This window comes from Myripristis murdjan, chromosome 19 (assembly GCF_902150065.1).
Source record: "Myripristis murdjan chromosome 19, fMyrMur1.1, whole genome shotgun sequence".
Lineage (NCBI taxonomy): Eukaryota > Metazoa > Chordata > Actinopteri > Holocentriformes > Holocentridae > Myripristis > Myripristis murdjan.
This window is the reverse complement of record NC_043998.1, coordinates 27,325,016-27,342,515: the sequence shown is the minus strand read 5'-3', so window position 1 is coordinate 27,342,515 and position 17,500 is coordinate 27,325,016. Positions and strand designations below refer to the sequence as shown.

The 17,500-nt window shown below is 44.2% G+C and overlaps 3 protein-coding genes across 3 annotated transcripts in view; 2 read left to right on the top strand and 1 right to left on the bottom strand.

Annotated features, from left to right (window-relative positions):
• The window catches only part of LOC115377525 (uncharacterized), a 2,175-nt gene extending 1,203 nt beyond the window's left edge, over nucleotides 1-972 (top strand). Inside the window, exons 5-9 of the mRNA XM_030077337.1 lie at nucleotides 1-11; nucleotides 140-230; nucleotides 362-496; nucleotides 685-751; nucleotides 926-972. The exon at nucleotides 1-11 is cut by the window's left edge and continues 167 nt beyond it. Of these exons, the coding sequence (XP_029933197.1) occupies nucleotides 1-11; nucleotides 140-230; nucleotides 362-496; nucleotides 685-751; nucleotides 926-972 (351 nt within the window). The remainder of the gene's footprint in view (nucleotides 12-139; nucleotides 231-361; nucleotides 497-684; nucleotides 752-925) is intronic.
• The window catches only part of lipf (lipase, gastric), a 944,109-nt gene that overhangs the window by 402,479 nt on the left and 524,130 nt on the right, over nucleotides 1-17,500 (bottom strand). The window lies entirely within an intron of this gene.
• Nucleotides 859-4,923, top strand: LOC115377524 (uncharacterized). Its single transcript, XM_030077335.1, has 5 exons — nucleotides 859-988; nucleotides 1,115-1,183; nucleotides 1,307-1,399; nucleotides 1,655-3,623; nucleotides 4,786-4,923. The coding sequence occupies exons 2-5, from the start codon at nucleotides 1,148-1,150 to the stop codon at nucleotides 4,824-4,826; spliced, it is 2,139 nt and encodes a 712-aa protein (XP_029933195.1). The 5' UTR covers nucleotides 859-988; nucleotides 1,115-1,147; the 3' UTR covers nucleotides 4,827-4,923.

The window sequence follows — 17,500 nt, the reverse complement described above, 5'->3', positions numbered from 1 at the left end:
CTGTTTTCCAGGTGCACCTCAGCGACAGCGACGGAACGCCGATCCTCGTCCAGGCCCTGTGGGACGCCGCGGTCCGCCAGCTGACTCCTCCTTCTCCTCCTCCTCCCTCGGTGCCCCCCCGGACATCGCCTCGTGCCAGGGTCTCCCCCGTGCTGGTCGTGACGGGACACAGCCCCGCGGCTCGTCACCGCAACCCACTGGAGTGGACCGTTGTCGGACAGGAGGGCAAGGTAATGTGTTTGAGTCATTTTCTGGCTGTACATTTGTGCATCTTTTCTGGTTTTACGCCTTTATTTTTTGTGTGTGTGTGTGTGTTTTTTTTTTTTAATGGTGATAATTTTTTTTTGTTGTGGTTTTTAAGGTTCGAGCATCTCCGGTGCGAGAGTCTGTCCTCCCGTCCAACCCCGTCTGGTTCAGCGGCGACATCCTGGAGGCCATGGAGAGGGTTTCGCCATCCTCGGACAGCGACGTCACTGCCCTTCTGCCAGCTGGCCAGGTAAACTGCCTGAGAATTATATTTATATAGTATGAAGTAATCCATATTAGTTCTGACTTTAAGGTGTTTCTGTTAAGTTATAAAATGTTAAATGGGTTTGCCTCTGATGTTTCCCCTTGTCTCTGTGTGAGTGTGTGTGTGAATGGTTGTGAGTTTTTCCGAGTGCGTGCTGTGTCTTTTTGAGCCAGGTCATCATGCTGCTGGTGGTTGTGTGGCTCAGGTCCCAGGCTGCTCCAGTACATCTGGCTCTCCTCGGCATCCGCATTCCTCATCCACCAACTGTTTTTACATTTTTTTCCTTTATATTATACATACAGATCTTTTGTTGTTGTTTTTTTCTGTGCTTGCAACAGCCATTGTATGTGTGTATGTCCTGGACAAAATTGAATTTAAGACTGCATTTAACAAGGTTTGTTTTCCTTCTTTTAGACTTCCCGTGTGAGGCGTTCGCCGAAAGGTGTTGCCACAAGGCGTAGAGGAGGAAAGCGGCAGGTTGGTATCATATTTAGTATGTGAGCTATGTGGATTGTTTTTGTCGTATTTTGATAACACGTGCAGAACCCGAATGAATGAGTGCATTATTGAAATGAGTCTTTTGTCTTCCCCTATCTTTTTTAGGTGCTGGCAACACCTTCACCTGCCCGTGTCACCATGCCTGCCTCCGGGCCCAGACCAGCGGTGCAGCAGGTTTGTCTTTGTTTATATATATATATTATGTGAATTATTATTATGACAGGTAACAGGGAAATGGTTCTCCTGTTTTCTTTAGTAAAACCATGTTTTGTTTTTTTTTTTGTGTGTGTGTGTCAGGTGGAGACGACAGCCCAGGAGTCGTCCAGCGTGGTGCCAGGGGTGGTCGTCGTCCGGGAGGAGGTCGCCGCAGCGTGCCCAGCTGTCCCGGAGGTGCTGCATTTATTTAGCTCTTCTTTTTTGGCACTAGTTATATAGACCATATCGCACTAGTTATATAGACTGTTTAATATTTAATTTTTAAACGGTCCCACAATTCCATCTCTGCTGTAATCCTGAAGCCAAGCAACGACATTTCGTTGCCAAAATCTCACTGCTGTGTTTTTTTTTTTTTTTTTTGTGCAATGACAATAAAGAAAGTCTAAACAGTCTATATTTAATAAAAATATGTTTTTGATTTTTGTACAGGTGGAGGCGACAGTCCAGGAGTCGGCCAGCGAGGTGCCGGGAGTGGTCGTCGGTCAGGAGGAGGTCGCCGCATCGTGCCCTGCTGTCCCAGAGGAGCGACAGAAGATCGACAAAGCTAAGGCTGTTTTTGTTCCTTCTGTTTGTGTTAGTGATGTTAAGTCAGAGTCTAGCGCTAATGCTGTGGCAACAGGGTCTAACATAGATAGCAGCAGGATTAGGCTAGCTAAAGTTGTGCGCGGGTCGTTTCATCAGGGAAATGCCCGATTTGTGTATGGAGGTGTGCAGTGTATGGCTATAGCTTTGGTCAGCTTAGCCAAACACACAGTGAGGAGCGCGTTCTCGTGGGACAGGCTGGATCTGGATCGCGCGTTGGTTGAAGGTGATGAGTTGTACACGAGTTTGCGTGACCTCAACATCTTTAGCCATGTGTCTAATCTGCTGTCTGTGCCAGATTTGCCACAACAGCTGGAATTAGACGGACAGTTGTTTAGGTTCAGTTTTGGTGACACGGTGTTAGGCGAAGTAGGCGTGACCGAAGGTGAATACATCGATTTCGGTGTATTCATCAGCTTGCGGAATGGACTGGAGCGGATCTTCAGTCAATACACCACATGTCTTTTGACAATGTGCGGAAACACCACTGCCATCGTGCGTGAGGGTGGACGGTTCGCTGTGGTCGACAGTCACTCACGCAGTAACACTGGCTTGTTACACCACAACGGTACAAGCGTGGTTCTGCATTTCGCGTGTCTCGACGACCTGCACCACTACATCTGTCGTTTGGCCGACAGTCTCCGTTCGAGGGAGAAGCTCTTTGAGCTGTGTGGTGTTACGGTCAGCACGGATGCAAGTCCAGCGCGGTCTGGTGTGTCTGTGGAGAGTCTCGTCACTGGGATGAGCGCTGCTCCAGCACCAGAGTCTAGTGTGCTCACTGAGGCTGGGAGAAAAAGTGAGGTGTCTGCAGGCAGTTGTGTGCCTGAGTGTGGTGTCAGCATTGCCGCAAGTCCGGCACTGTCTGGCATTTCTGTTTTTAGTTTCTCCAGCGAGGTGAGCAGCGGTTCAGCGGTAGAACCAACGGTGATCGATGGCAGAAAGCGTGTCATTTCTTCTGACACTTGTATGTCGAAGAAATCCAAGAGTTTCGATGTCCGAGAGGTCAATTTGGATGTCGAATTTGTTAGCGAGGTGAGAAGCGAAGAGCTGGTCTTCCATCCCCTCGGCTTAGATGTTTGTCGTGCTTTATGCACAAAGTTGAACGTTGATTGCGTTAAGGTTGTTAGTCCGGTAGCCACAGAGGAGGGGTTGTTAGGTGTTCCTTGTAGCAAAGAGAGGATTGTGGCCGATGGGAACTGCTTCTTCAGAGCCATCTCTCAGGCGGTGAGTGGTTCTCAGAAGCACCATCGTAGGATTAGGTTAGCTGTATGTAAAGAGTTAGAAAGGAACACTGATAGATATCAGAGTTTTTTGAGGAGTGAGTACTCCTCTGTGTTAGAGTATATTGAGCAGTCCAGGATGAGGCGTGTCGGTAGTTGGGCCACAGAGGTAGAGATTCAGGCGACAGCTGATTGGTTAGGCGTTAGTGTGTTTACGTTCCATGATGGACGTTGGATAAAGTATAGCTGTAGCAGTAAGCATTTGTCAGCGGAGTGTATTTACATAGACAATGTCATGGGACGGCATTTTGAGAATGTTGTTTGCGTGTGTAAGCCTGGACTGCATAGTTGTTACGGGTACTGTAAACTTAGGGAAGTGTCGGGTTACAACGTAAGATCTAGAATGATGGATGTTGCAGACAACACAGCGGTTAGGTGTAGTGATGTAGTTGGTTCTGTTGTAGGTGTACAGGATAGTGTCAAGGTTGTGGAGGCTGCTAGGGAGCTAGTGTCAGGTAGAATGTCAGGGAAGTCAAAGTATCTGAGGCAGAAACAGAAGAAGCAGGAGAAGTTCAATTTGCCGCTTAGGGAGAAACGTCTGTTAAGGTTTAGAAAGATCTATCAGGAAAATGTGGTGTTCAGGGAGAAGGCTCGGTTGCGAAGTGTAGAAAACTATTGTAAGAATTTGCCCCACAGAGAGAGGGTTAAAGAGTTGAGTATTAGTAAATACAGAGAAAGTTCTGAGCATAGGGAGAGAGTTAAGGCCAAGAGTGTGGCCAAATATAGGGACAGCACCGAGCATAGGGCGAGAGTTAAGGCCAAAAGTGTGGCAAAATATAGGGACAGCATTGAGTTTAGGGAAACACTTAAGGCAACGAGTTTGGTCAAATATAGGGACAGCACAGAGTACAGGAAAAAACGTAAAGAAAGGAGTAGGAACAAGTATCATGGTAGTGTAGGGCATAAGCAGAGAGTTATTTCCAGTGTTAGGGTAGGCAGAAGGCAGAAGATAGAGAAAGCAAAAGATTTTGGGTTTGTTATGGATCAGTTTTTAGAAAAGGTCAGAGATGGACCTGATTTTGTTTGCTGTGTGTGTCATAGGTTGTTTTTTAGATATCAGGTGGTTAGTTGTGATAGGGAAACTTATAGGCAAAGTTCAGCGACAGCGGCTGTGGCAGATAGGTGTATAGGCCAGCAGTATGTACATCGGTGTAGTGGGGAGTGTGTTGCGTCATGTTCGTTGGTGTCATCGCGCGGTAATTTGTGGATTTGTTACACGTGTGATAGGAAGCTTAGTTCAGGTGAGATGCCAGCTGAATGCTGGGTTAATAACTTGGAGCTTGATCCCATTCCTGCTGAACTGGGATCTTTGAATAGTTTAGAACAGCATCTTATTGCGTTACACATTCCATTCATGAAAATGTTGGCACTGCCTAAAGGCGGGCAGAATGGAGTACATGGACCGGTGACATGTGTTCCAGCCAACATTGTTCAGACTGTGAATGTGTTGCCTCGTTCCAGCATGGAAGGGTCTCTGCTTCAGGTTAAGCTGAAGCGGAAACTCACGTATAAAGGCTATTATGAGTACCAGTTTGTCGATACGTTGCGTGTAAGACAGGCGCTAGAGTACTTAAAGAGGACAAATGTTCACTATAGAGATATTGAATTTAATGAGCACTGGGTTAATGAGTTTGTTAGGGAGGAAGATAGGGAGAAGGAAGAGGCCGAGTCAGGCAGTGAGGATGAGGCTGAGGGTAGGTCAGGTCAGGATAGAGGTCAGGGTGAAATTGGTGATCTAGTGGAATCAGCAGACATAGGACAGGATGAACTGCTACATGACAGACAACAGCACTGCATGTTTCAGGACACTTGTCTTATGCCTGTTGATATTGGTCAGGAAGCTTTAGATCAGTATTTTAAGGATATTTTGAACATTGCGCCTGCAGAAGGGAATAGTCCAGTTAGAATGCTTTCTGACCACACGAATGAGGCAAAGTGTTTCCCAGTGTTGTTTCCCACGGGTGGTAGGACGTTTCACGATGGTCGGTGGCACGACTTGACATTGGCGCGTTATCTTAATAATAGGATTATGCATGCCGATGGTCGTTTTGCGCGTAATGTAGAGTATATATTTTTTGCTCAGTATGTGTCGGAGTTGGACAAGGTTGTGTCCAGTGTTTCTGTTGCGTTGCGCAAGGATAAAGGAGGTCAGAGGCCTCAACGGGTTAGTGAGGATATGTTGGCAGATGCGGACGCCTTGAAGCAGTTGTTGGCGTGTGATGATGGGTTTAGGTTTCTTAAACCCATCAGAGGAACTCCGGCCTTCTGGCAGTCTGTCCAGAAGGACGTGATGGCTTGTGTGCGACAGTTAGGCATTCCGACGTGGTTTTGCTCGTTTTCGTCTGCGGATATGCGCTGGCAGAATCTTCTGACCAGCATCCTGAAACAGGAAGGCAGATCGCAGACGGTAGAGGATTTGGAGTGGGCTGATAGGTGTGCGTTGTTGCGACGTAATCCTGTGACTGCGGCGCGGATGTTTGACTACAGGTGGCATTGTTTTCTGAAAGAGGTTCTCATGTCTCCCTGTCAACCTATCGGCAAAATAATCGATTACTTTTATAGGGTAGAATTTCAACAAAGAGGCTCACCACATGTACACTGTTTATTTTGGATCGAGGGTGCTCCCCAAATTGATAAAAACACAGATGAGGAGGTAGTAGAATTTATCGACCGTTACGTTACGTGTGAGCTACCCTCAGATGATGACACACTATTGGACACAGTGTCATCAGTTCAAACACATTCCAAACGACATTCAAAGTCGTGTAGAAAACACAAAACGACATGTCGTTTCAATTTTCCAAAACCTGTTTCTGCGCGTACATTCATTTGTAGAATGCCTGAGTGCAAATGCGATAAAAAGAAGACAGCGGAGGCTGAATCTAATTCAGAAAACAAGCCAGCCTGTAAATGTTTTGAGGATAGGGATAAAATGCCAAAAGAGTTTGCTCATAAAATTCTTGAAGATGTTAAAAAAGCTGTGGAACGCGATGTGCCTCCTGCTAGCGTAGAGGATTTGTTTCGTAGTTTGCGCATTAATCAGGAGATTTTTGAGCGGGTTTATAGGCGTTTAGAAAAGAAACATAAGGTTGTCTATAGGAGAGGGGTGAACGAGGTCTGGGTTAATCAGTATAGCAAGAAGTTGTTGAAGTGCTGGAACGCTAACATGGACATTAGCTTTGTCACCGACGCCTACGCAGTAGTAATATACATAATATCGTATATTACGAAAGCAGAGAGAGAAATTGGCCTCCTATTGAGTAATGCCCAAAAAGAAGCAAAAAAACAAGGGAATCTCTCTGCCAAAGAAGCCCTGCGGAAGCTGGGCAGTGTATATTTACACAACAGAGATGTTTGTGCGCAGGAGGCGGTGTATAGGCTAACGAACATGCACCTTAGGGAGTGTTCCAGAAAGGTTGTGTTTGTGCCAACAGGCAGTAGAATAGTTAGGATGAGTTTGCCCCTCAGTGTGTTGAGGCAGATGGCGGCCTCCCGTGATCTACGGGAGGAGGATATGTTTATGACTAGTATTGTAGATAGATATAGAAATAGGCCTGATAGCGACGTGTTTGATAACATGTGTATGGCTACCTTTGCGTCTGAGTATCGTGTTCTCACCAAAAATGAGATGTCTCAAGACAGAATTGAACTGAAGAATGACTTAGGATTCATTCTTAGGAGAACACGCACTCAGTTTGCAGTGGTGCGATACATGCGTTTTAATTTGGATAGAGAGGAGGAGGCACATTTTCAGAGCCTGTTGCAGTTGTTTCTTCCTTATAGAACTGACTCAGACCTCAAACCTGATGGCTTTGAGCTGTTTGAGCAGTTCTATAACGATGGTGAGGTGTTGTTTAGCGACGGCTCTGTACATTCGGTTTGCGATGTTGTTGACGCGAATAGGGCAAGGTTTGAGGTAAATTGTCCTCACCTTGAGTTAGCCCAGGAGATAGCTGCGCAAAACAACGGCGTAGATGAGGATGTTTGGGGTGAGCTTTGTCCTGAACAGGAAGCGGAACGCCTAGAAGGTTTAGAGGAGATGAGGCAGCAGCGGGAAGGTGAGTTAGCTGAGGAACAGTTAGTTGAGTCGTTGGCGAATGTGCCGGATTTGATTGTTGGTGGCAGACAGGTAGCGCAGTTAGAGAGAAACAGGTCCATTTTATCTAGAACTGAGGGTTTGGCGCTTGTTAGGTCTCTGAATGAGACACAGCTTGCTGTTTTTTATAAGGTGAGACATTGGTGTTTGCAGAAGGTGATGGGTAAAAACCCAGAGCCTCTGCGTGTATTTGTGACAGGTGGTGCAGGGACGGGGAAGAGTCATTTAATTAGGGCTATTCAGTATGAGGCAGCGCGGCTGCTGTCAACACTTTGTGATCAACCAGACGATATCTGTGTTTTGTTAACTGCTCCAACAGGAATAGCTGCATACAATTTAAATGCAGCAACAATTCATCACACATTGAGTATTGGCAAACAGGCTAGTTTACCTTACACCCCTCTGGGTGAAGATAAACTAAACTCTTTGCGAGCCAAATTAAGTCACCTCCAAATTTTAATTATAGATGAAATAAGTATGGTTAATCACAACCTGTTGGCTTATGTCCACGGTAGATTAAGACAGATAAAACAGACAGGCGACTTTTCCCCGTTTGGTAATGTTAGTGTGATAGCTGTCGGGGACTTCTATCAGTTGCCTCCCGTTAAAGGGAAGCCTCTGTATAGTAGTCCTGTTGGTGTGGACCTGTGGTGTAATTTCAGCATCGTGGAGCTGAAAAAGATAGTTAGACAGAAGGATAGTGTTTTTGCAGAGATGCTGAATAGGTTAAGAGTGCGTTCCAGGGCCACCCCAATGTTAGATAGCGACGTTGAAATGTTGAAGATGCGCGAGACCGGCGAGGTGAGCTCAGCCTTGCATATCTTTGCGACGAATAGGCAAGTAAGTGAGCACAACCTAAATTATCTGTTTGACTGTTGTCCTGATTATGTCACCATTGAGGCGCAGGATTTTGTGACTAACAGGACAACAGGGAATTTGGAACGGATGCCCGGGCATCACGGCGTTGCGGCGGACACGTCTTTACCGGAGACTTTGTGTATAGCGAGGAACGCGCGAGTGATGTTGTGCAAGAACGTGGATGTTGCGGACGGCCTGGTCAATGGAGCATGTGGCACGGTTACTCAGGTAGTTTTTGGAGAGGATTCCACGTTTCCTCTCACCGTGTATGTTAGATTTGACGATGAGAAAATTGGTTCAGATAGGAGGAAAAACCGTGCACATGCAGCAGTAGAATGCCTGCAGTCTACTGCCATTGATCCAGAGGAGGATAGAGCCACCAAGCGCGGCGGTTTGCGTCGTCAGTTTCCTCTGAGGTTAGCGTGGGCTTGCACTGTTCACAAAGTGCAAGGACTCACTGTGGACGAGGCGGTAGTCTCCTTGAAGAGGGTGTTTGCACCGGGGCAGGCATATGTAGCGCTTAGTCGTGTTAGGGCCTTGTCTGGACTGATCATCGAGGATTTTTCAGAGAGGGCAATTTATTGCAAGGACGCCATAAAGGAGGCCTTGGATAGCATGCCTCCATTTTTGATTGAGCAGCCAGAGCCTTCATTAAATGCACACAGTTTCTCTGTGTATTTAATGAACGTTCAGAGTTTAAGTCGTCACTTGGTAGATTTGGTGTCTTGCACGCAGCATTTACAGCTTACCTGTATTGCTGTGACAGAAACGTGGCTCACTGCACAGTCTTCATTAGACAGTGTCCAAATTGAAGGTTACACTTTCCACAGTCGTCCTCGTGGCTTGTGTTACAGCAGCAGTAACCCTAAATTGGTAGAGCTACAGAACCTAGAACATGGTGGAGTTGGTTTGTATAGCGTAGATAATTTGGACTGTGATATTCTGCAGGTGCCCGATTTGAATCTGGAGTGTTTGGTGTGCCTGTGCAACAAATTCAACATATTGTTGGCAGTAATTTATCGTCCACCGTGTTATCCAAATTCTTTATTCAAGCAAAATCTGGGGAAGTTACTTGATTGGTTACATCCAATCAGTAACACAATTGTAATAGTGGGGGATTTCAATGAGAACATTTTAAAAACATCCTCAATTTGCAAATTTATGGGTGAAAAAGGATTTAGTCAGCACGTAACACAAGAAACTACAGAGAAGGGGACACTAATTGATCACGTTTATGTTAAATCAACACAGTATAATGTGGAGTGTGCAGTGATGCCCACGTATTTTAGTGATCATGAAGGTGTTGTATGTAGTTTTAGTGTAAACGATGATCAGGGGTTAGGTGTTGACTTCGAAGAGGTAGAGGGCCTCTTCGAGTCAGACGTGGATTTTGATGAGGGTTAGGTTGTTTTGTTTGGCAAAGGAGGCAAACAATGAATTCACACGACCGGTGTGAATTCTTTGTTTGATGAGTCAAACGGAGCTACATTGCAGTGTCCTGGTGCAAATGTTAGTGTTGTCGCGTTTGTGTGTTGGTTCAGAGGAAACTGACTTGTAGTGTGTTGTGTTGTTCATGGTGTGTACATTGGCTACCACTATGAATGTTGTCTTTTTAGAGCCTGTCCCACTGTAATTGTATAGATTGTTATTTATTGTCATTATTTATAGTATTTATATCGTGTATTTATTATTGATTTTAGATTATGTATTTATTATGTGGAATTGCTGATTACGGTGAGATTTTAGATTTAGCAAATCATGTGTTCCAGGTGTAATTAGAGAAGTTTTAGTTGTGAGAATCATGTGTAGGGACCTAGTCATGTAATCATGTGTCACAGGTGTTAGTATTTATGGATGTGTTAGTCTCTGTTTGCCACGTGTTAGCTGTTGGTCTCTGTTTAAAGTTTAAATGTGAAGAGTTCATTTGCAAAAACAGATAAAAGCCATTCTTAAAATGGATACACCGTTTCACTGATACTGCTTGGAGTACACACACACACACATCAACGCACACGCACACACACACACACACACACACACACACACACACACACACACACACACAAGCATGATTTAGGATAATAAACATTATGCCAGGCTAAGTAAACATAAATAATAGAAATAAATATAAAGTAAATTTTAATACAATTCAAAAAAGTTTAAAAAGGTTTAATAAACTCAAATGGGGATCTGTTTTTGCAAATGAGCTCTTCATGTATATCTGTTAAAATTTTAAATGTATGTCTGTTTAAAGTTTAAATGTATATCTGTTTAAAGTTTAAATGTATATAGTTCTGCATGTTTGAGTTCATGTCACCTTCATGTGTACTGTCTGTACACAAGACGTTCACTTTCAATACTGAAGTGTTCCGTCTGGTGTGCATGAACTCAGAGCAAATCTGTTGTGGCACAACAAGGCACAGACTCCCCATTCTGTACGCCTCAGCTGCCACAACAGGACAGTTATTTATATAAAAAACTAAGTCCATTACCAGTCGTCTATTTTCCAGGTTTTCTGCTCCCATTTGTGTCCCCCATTCTTAACTTATCTGTCTCCCTATGCCTCGCCAACTTTACACAGTTGGGTGGCCCTGTCAACAAATTGTAGTTACTTTAGTTAGTGTACTATGAGATGCGGTTGGTCAGTGATGTTTGCCTCAAAATGTTGTCTTTTTTACTCGAAGGGGAACTTCCTGGTTGAAGATTCTACTGTGGTGCAGCGACCCCAACTTCCCTACCTCCCAAGTGATGATGATGTCGCCCTGTAGCAAGTGGCATCGTGGGACAGAGACAGCACATGCATTGTACCTATGTCCTATCAAAGTGGTTCAGATGAACTTTAGTCTCAGTATTGTAGGTCTAGGACATGAGATGTATGAGGTAATAGTTAAAAAAGTAATCCTATCTTAATTGTAGTTTGTTATCTGTGTTTACAACATCTATTGCACGTCTGTCCGTCCTGGGGAGGGATCCCTCCTCTGTTGCTCCCCTGAGGTTTCTTCCTGTTTTTCTCCCTGTTAAAGGGGTTTTTTAGGGAGTTGTTCCTCATCCGATGTGAGGGTCTAAGGACAGAGGATGTTGTATTTTTCTGTAAAGCCCTTTGGGACAAATTTGCATTTGTGATTCTGGGCTATACAAATAAATAAAATTGAATTGAATTGGAATCCAGGCCTATGCTATTTTATTTTTCTTACATGAACAATACATGAAGTACAGCCATGATTTTTCTAAATGTTTGTCTTGACAGAATAAATAACTAAACTGTACTGAGAAAAAATGTCAATGACTAAAAGTAAAATGCAATCATCAAAACATTTACATGTAAATGAAATAGAATTGAAAAATAAATTTTATATTCTAAAGTACAAGATGTTGTCTGTCATATTATGAATGAAGGTCCTTTCAGTGTATTGTGAAAAACAAGTCTGTAGTAATATTACTCCTGCTTTACTGTGTAATGCAATATTATATAACTACAGAGAAGATTATATGTATAAATTGTAATGGATTAAAATAGTATATTATTCACATGGGTAAAGAGTTGACATGTAAACATGAGTAAATTATCCAGCATTGATGTTATCAAGAATGAAGAGATGACCAACAGAGGAGCTTATAATGTGTAAGTCATGAGTGTAATATCCCCTCAGCTGCATGTTACCCTGTCTGATGTTTGCGTTTTGCTTTTTTCATGAACAAATTTAAAACCTCTTGAAGTATTGATGAGTTAAGATGAAGAACATAATGTCACCATTTTAAAGACTATTTTCGAAAAGTAAACAGTTATTTGAGAGGTGTGAGCTTTTATTACCAAAATGTCAGAGGTATAACCCGCATGGTTTGGGCAAAGTGTGTGTGTGTGCCTGTGTGTGCCTGTGTGTGTGTGTGTGTGTATTTGTGTGTTTTTGAGTGTGTGCGTGTGTGTGTAATTGTGTGTGTATGTGTGTGCAGCTACGGCCTCGATGTGTGTGTGTGTATTTGCCGCTGGCAGCTACGGCCCTGATACTCATGCCTGTGTGTGTGTATTTGTGTGTGTTAGATGTCGGGCTCGATGAGACCTACGTTTCGGCGTTGGTTTGGTCTTTCTATCACATTCCTGTGGGCCGCAGCAGCTGCCTTCGTGTGCCTTTGTATGCCTAGGTGATGCCAGCGAGCCCATTTTTGCGCTTTGGGGGTCCGAGTTGCCATTTTATCGAATTTTTCGCCAGACCTGGGGTGCATGCCAAATTTGGTGATATTTTGAACATGTTTATGGGGTCAAATTAAGGGTTATTTAGACGTAATAATAATAACCAAAAAAAAAGCTGCAAGCAGCAATGGACAGCCCTCGCACCCCACCGAACCCACATGCATGTGTGTGTGTGTTTGTGTGTGTGCGTGTGAAATGAGTACTAGCAGCTGTGTCATGGTCAGACCAAACTGCAGGAAGAAATCCTCATTCAATCCAATGGAGAAATCGTGCGTGTGTGTGTGTGTGTGTGTGAGACATGATCCCCGCCCTGTGTCCACGCCATGAACGTGCAGACAATGTGTCCATTTTTTCATTTTTAAGGTATTTCTGGTGCTTTGATTTTTAAAGAGTTGGGGGCTTTTATTTTGAAAGGTCGAGGACTTCCAAGAGTGTGCTTGACATGAGGAATGGCAGCTGTGTCATTATCAGAGCAACATGCAAGCACACAGTGTACTCCTCATTCAATCCAATGGAGAAATCATGAATGTGTGTGTGTGTGTGTGTGTGTGTGTGTGTGTGTGTCTTTGTGTGTGCTGTGTTGCTGTCAAGATCAGACGAAAATGACAGACAGTCAAATCCTCATTCTATCCAATGGAGGGCTTTTATTTTGAAAGGTCAAGGAATTCCTAGTGTGTGCTTGACATGAGGAATGGCAGCTTTGTCATTATCAGAGCATCATGCAAGCAGACAGTGGACTCCTCATTCAATCCAATGGAGAAATCTTGAATGTGTGTGTGTGTGTGTGTGTGTGTGTGTGTGTGTGTGTGTGTGTGTGTGTGTGTGTGTGTGTCTTTGTGAGACATGAGTAAGCTATGGCCAGCTGCCGCTGGCCGTAGCTTACTCATGTCGCTGTGTCGCTGTGTTGCTGTCATGATCAGACGAAAATGACAGTCAAATCCTCATTCAAACCAATGGAGGGCTTTTATTTTGAAAGGTCGAGGACTTACTAGTGTGTGCTTGACATGAGGAATGGCAGCTTTGTCATTATCAGAGCAACATGCAAGCAGACAGTGTACTCCTCATTCAATCCAATGGAGAAATCATGAGTGTGTGTGTGTGTGTGTGTGTGTGTGTGTGTGTGTGTGTGTGTGTGTGTGTTTGTGAGACATGAGTCAGCTACGGCCAGCTGCCGCTGGCCGTAGCTGACTCATGTCAGTGTGTCGCTGTGTTGCTGTGTCATGGTCAGACGAAAATGATAGACAGTCAAATCCTCATTCAATCCAATGGAGGAATCGATGAAACCCAACCCTGTTTGAGGTCACGCCGCTCGGACATCGTTTGAGTTACAGACGCCATTCGAATTTTAAACGAGTCACAAGACTCGGCTCTGTAAATCTTGTATTTACACGATTTCGCTATCTTATACCGTTTTTGAATTATGGCAGTTTTAGTTTGACTGTTTTCTCTGCTCCCGCTGACGGTTTATAATGGGTGTGTATTGCGGAACTGTCCGTTACCTAGAGTGAGTCACATGACCGGGCAGAGTGCAGAGGAGAGGACACCAGGGTCCAAAATGTTGGAAAAGTCCTCACAGCGGCCACAAACTTGTTCCAATTTAAAAGTTAATTACATATTTTTGTAGCAAATTCCGTCCTCTTTCGTGTGGCATAAGTTTCGAAGCCGTGCGACGTTTACTTTAGACGCCAGGGGCCTCATTAGCGCCAAGTGTGCGCCTCTTCACGCCAAACTCCATGGGAAAAACAACGCCCTCGAAGTCGGCGTTGCCGACTTCGAGGGCTTATAAATCCCAAACGGTTCAAATTAATGATAAACCTCTAGCAACTTTTGTTCAGCACAGTATCCTCTTTCATCTATTAGCTTTTTGAGCCGCCATGATTTACGGCCTAGGAGGAGATACATTTTGTTCAACGCGCAATTTCGGGGCCCGACTTTTACTTTGAAAGGCAAATTGCGGACTTCCTGTTGATTTTAGGTCGGGGGGGCGAGCGCGTGAAATCTCGGCCTTGATGAGACCTACGTTTCGGCGCTGGTTTGGTCTTTCTATCACGTTCCTGTGGGCCGCAGCGGCTGATTTAGTGTGCCTAGGTGGCGCTAGAGAGCCCATTTTTGCACTTTGGGGGTGCGTTTTTCCATTTTATCGAATTTTTCGCCAGACCTGGGGGGCGTGCCAAATTTGGTGAGTTTTTGAGCATGTTTAGGGGGTCAAATTAAGCGTCAAAAAAACGTACCGATAATAATAATAAGAAGAAGAAAAAGAAACAGTACAAAAACAATAGGCCCTCTCTCCAATGGAGGGCGAGGGCCTAATAAGAAGAAACGGTACAATAACAATAGGCCCTCTCTCCGATGGAGGGCGAGGGCCTAAAAAGAAACAGTACAAAAACAATAGGCCCTCTCTCCGATGGAGGGCGAGGGCCTAATTAAAGCTGCAAGCAGCGTTGGTCGGCCCTCGCACCGGTGCCGGTCCGCGATGAACAATTCATCCATTTTTCCCATTTGTAAGGGTATTTTTCTGTGCTTTCAGTTGGAAAGAGTTTTGGGCTTTTATTTTGAAAGGCCTAGGATGTCCTAGTGTGTGAGTGACATGAGTACTGGCAGCTGTGTCATGATCAGACCAAAATGCAGGCAGACAGAGAAATCCCCATGCAATCCAATGATAAAATCGATCAAACCCACCCGTGTTTGAGGTAACGCCGCTCGGACATGGTTTGAGTTACAGACTTTATTCAAAGTTTAAACGAGTCACAAGACTCGGCTCTATAATTCTTGTATTTACACTATTTTGCTATCTTGTACCATTTTTGAATTACGGCAGTTTAATTTTGACTGTTTTCTCTGCTCCCGCTGACGGTTTATAATGGGTGTGTATTGCGGAACTGTCCGTTGCCTAGAGTGAGTCACATGACCGGGCAGAGTGCAGAGGAGAGGACACCAGGGTCCAAAATGGTCGAAAAGTCTTGACAGCGGCCACAAACTTGTTCCAATTTAAAAATTAATTTCATATTTTTGTAGGAATTTTCGTCCTCTTTCGTGTGGCATAAGTTTCGAAGCCGTGCGACGTTTACTTTAGACGCCAGGGGCCTAATTAGCGCCAAGTGTGCGCCTCTTCACGCCAAACTCCATGGGAAAAACGACGCCCTCCAAGTCGGCGTTGCCGACTTCGAGGGCTTGTAGTTTAAAAACTAAAGCCGGAATGACGAAATCCTTCAGAACTTTTGTTAACCACGGTGTCCTCTTTCATCTATTAGCTTTATGAGTCGCTGCGATTTACGGTCTCGGAGAAGATAATTTTTGTGTAATGCGCAATTTCGGGCCCGACTTTTACTTTGAAAGGCAAATTGCGGGCTTCCTGTTGGTTTTAGGTCGGGGGGGCGAGCGCGTGAAATCTCGGCCTTGATGAGACCTACGTTTCGGCGCTGGTTTGGTCTTTCTATCACGTTCCTGAGGGCCGCAGCGGCCGATTTAGTGTGCCTAGGTGGCGCTAGAGAGCCCATTTTTGCACTTTGGGGGTGCATTTTTCCATTTTATCGAATTTTTCGCCAGACCTGGGGTGCGTGCCAAATTTGGTGAGTTTTTGAGCGTGTTCAGGGGGTCAAATTAAGCGTCAAAGAGACGTACCGATAATAATAAGGAAAAAACGATACAAAAACAATAGGCCCTCTCTCCGATGGAGGGCGAGGGCCTAAAAAGAAACGAAGCAAAAACAATAGGCCCTCTCTCCGATGGAGTGCGAGGGCCTAACAAGACCAACATTAAAGCTGCAAGCAGCGTTGGTCGGCCCTCGCACCGGTGCCGGTCCGCCACGATGTCACTGAAGTGCAGACAATTCATCCATTTTTCCCTTTTGTAAGGGTATTTTTCGGTGCTTTCAGTTGGAAAGAATTTTGGGCTTTTATTTTGAAAGGCCTAGGATGTCCTAGTGTGTGAGTGACATGAGTACTGCGCTAATACATGAGTACTGGCAGCTGTGTCATGATCAGCCCAAAGTGCAGGCAGACAGAGAAATCCCCATGCAATCCAAAGGAGAAATCAAGCAAACCCACCCCTGTTTGAGGTGTCACCGTTCGGACATAGTTTGAGTTACAGACTTTATTCAAGGTTTAAACGAGTCACAAGACTTGGATCTATAAATCTCGTATATACATGATTTTGCTATCTTTTACCATTTTTGAGCTATAACAGTTTAAGTTTGAGTGTTGTTTCTGCTCCCTCAGAGCTTATAATGGGTATAGTATGTATAGGGGAATGTGCAAGCAGCTAGAGTGAGTCACATGACCAGGCAGAGTGCAGAACAGAGCACTCCAGTGTCAAAAAGGGTAAAAAAGTCTGCACAGCAGCCACAAACTTGTTCAAATCTACACCAAAATATCATATTTTTGTAGGAATTTTTGTCCTCTTTCCATCGGCGTAGGTTTGAAAGCTGTCAGGATTTTACTTTAGACAGCAGGGGCCTAATTAGTGCCAAGTGTCTGCCTCTTCACACCAAACTCCATGGTAAAAAAAAGAGGTAGAGGAAGTATCCACAGACAGGCATAATGTTATATATAATAACAATAATAATAATAATAATAATAATAATAATAATATAGTATAATAATTATAATATAATATCATATAATATATATTATTAACAATATTATTATCAATTATTATAAACAAAATAATAGTTACTAAATAATAATTATTATTACTTTTTTTTATTTTTTTTTTTATTACAATAACATTATGTAGTAGGTATTTACATCACCAATGCTATGGTAATCCATCTTGTTTTGATTTGAAAAAGAGATCGGGAGGGGCGCAGGGGGGCTGCGTATAAAAGCCCCGTGCGTCTGTGTCCCTCCCCCCCACTTCTTCTCACAGACTAAGAGGTAAGACCTGTTTTCATCTCTGTTAGCTTAACGTTAGCCTATTGTTTGAACTCTGTGCTGATATGAGGCTATGGTTGATGATAACACAGGTAATTTAAATGTTATATTTCAGAGAGTGATTATGTACTTTGCATTGTGCTGTTTGCTTGTGCTTTTGGTGAGTTTTGATGGAGGGGCCGTCGAGCTTTACATGCAAAGCTAACCTGTGTTTGATAATCTCAACTCCTGAGATACAAGTGATTGACTTGAAACATTTATTAGGACATAGACAAGGCATTACCATCGACGTGAGATGAATTTTAAAGTTTATTGATGGCATTTGGTCGATTGGATTAGCGCGCTAAGCTAGCGCTAGCTAGCGCTAGCTTAGCGCGCTAACCTAGGCCTGAGGCCTAC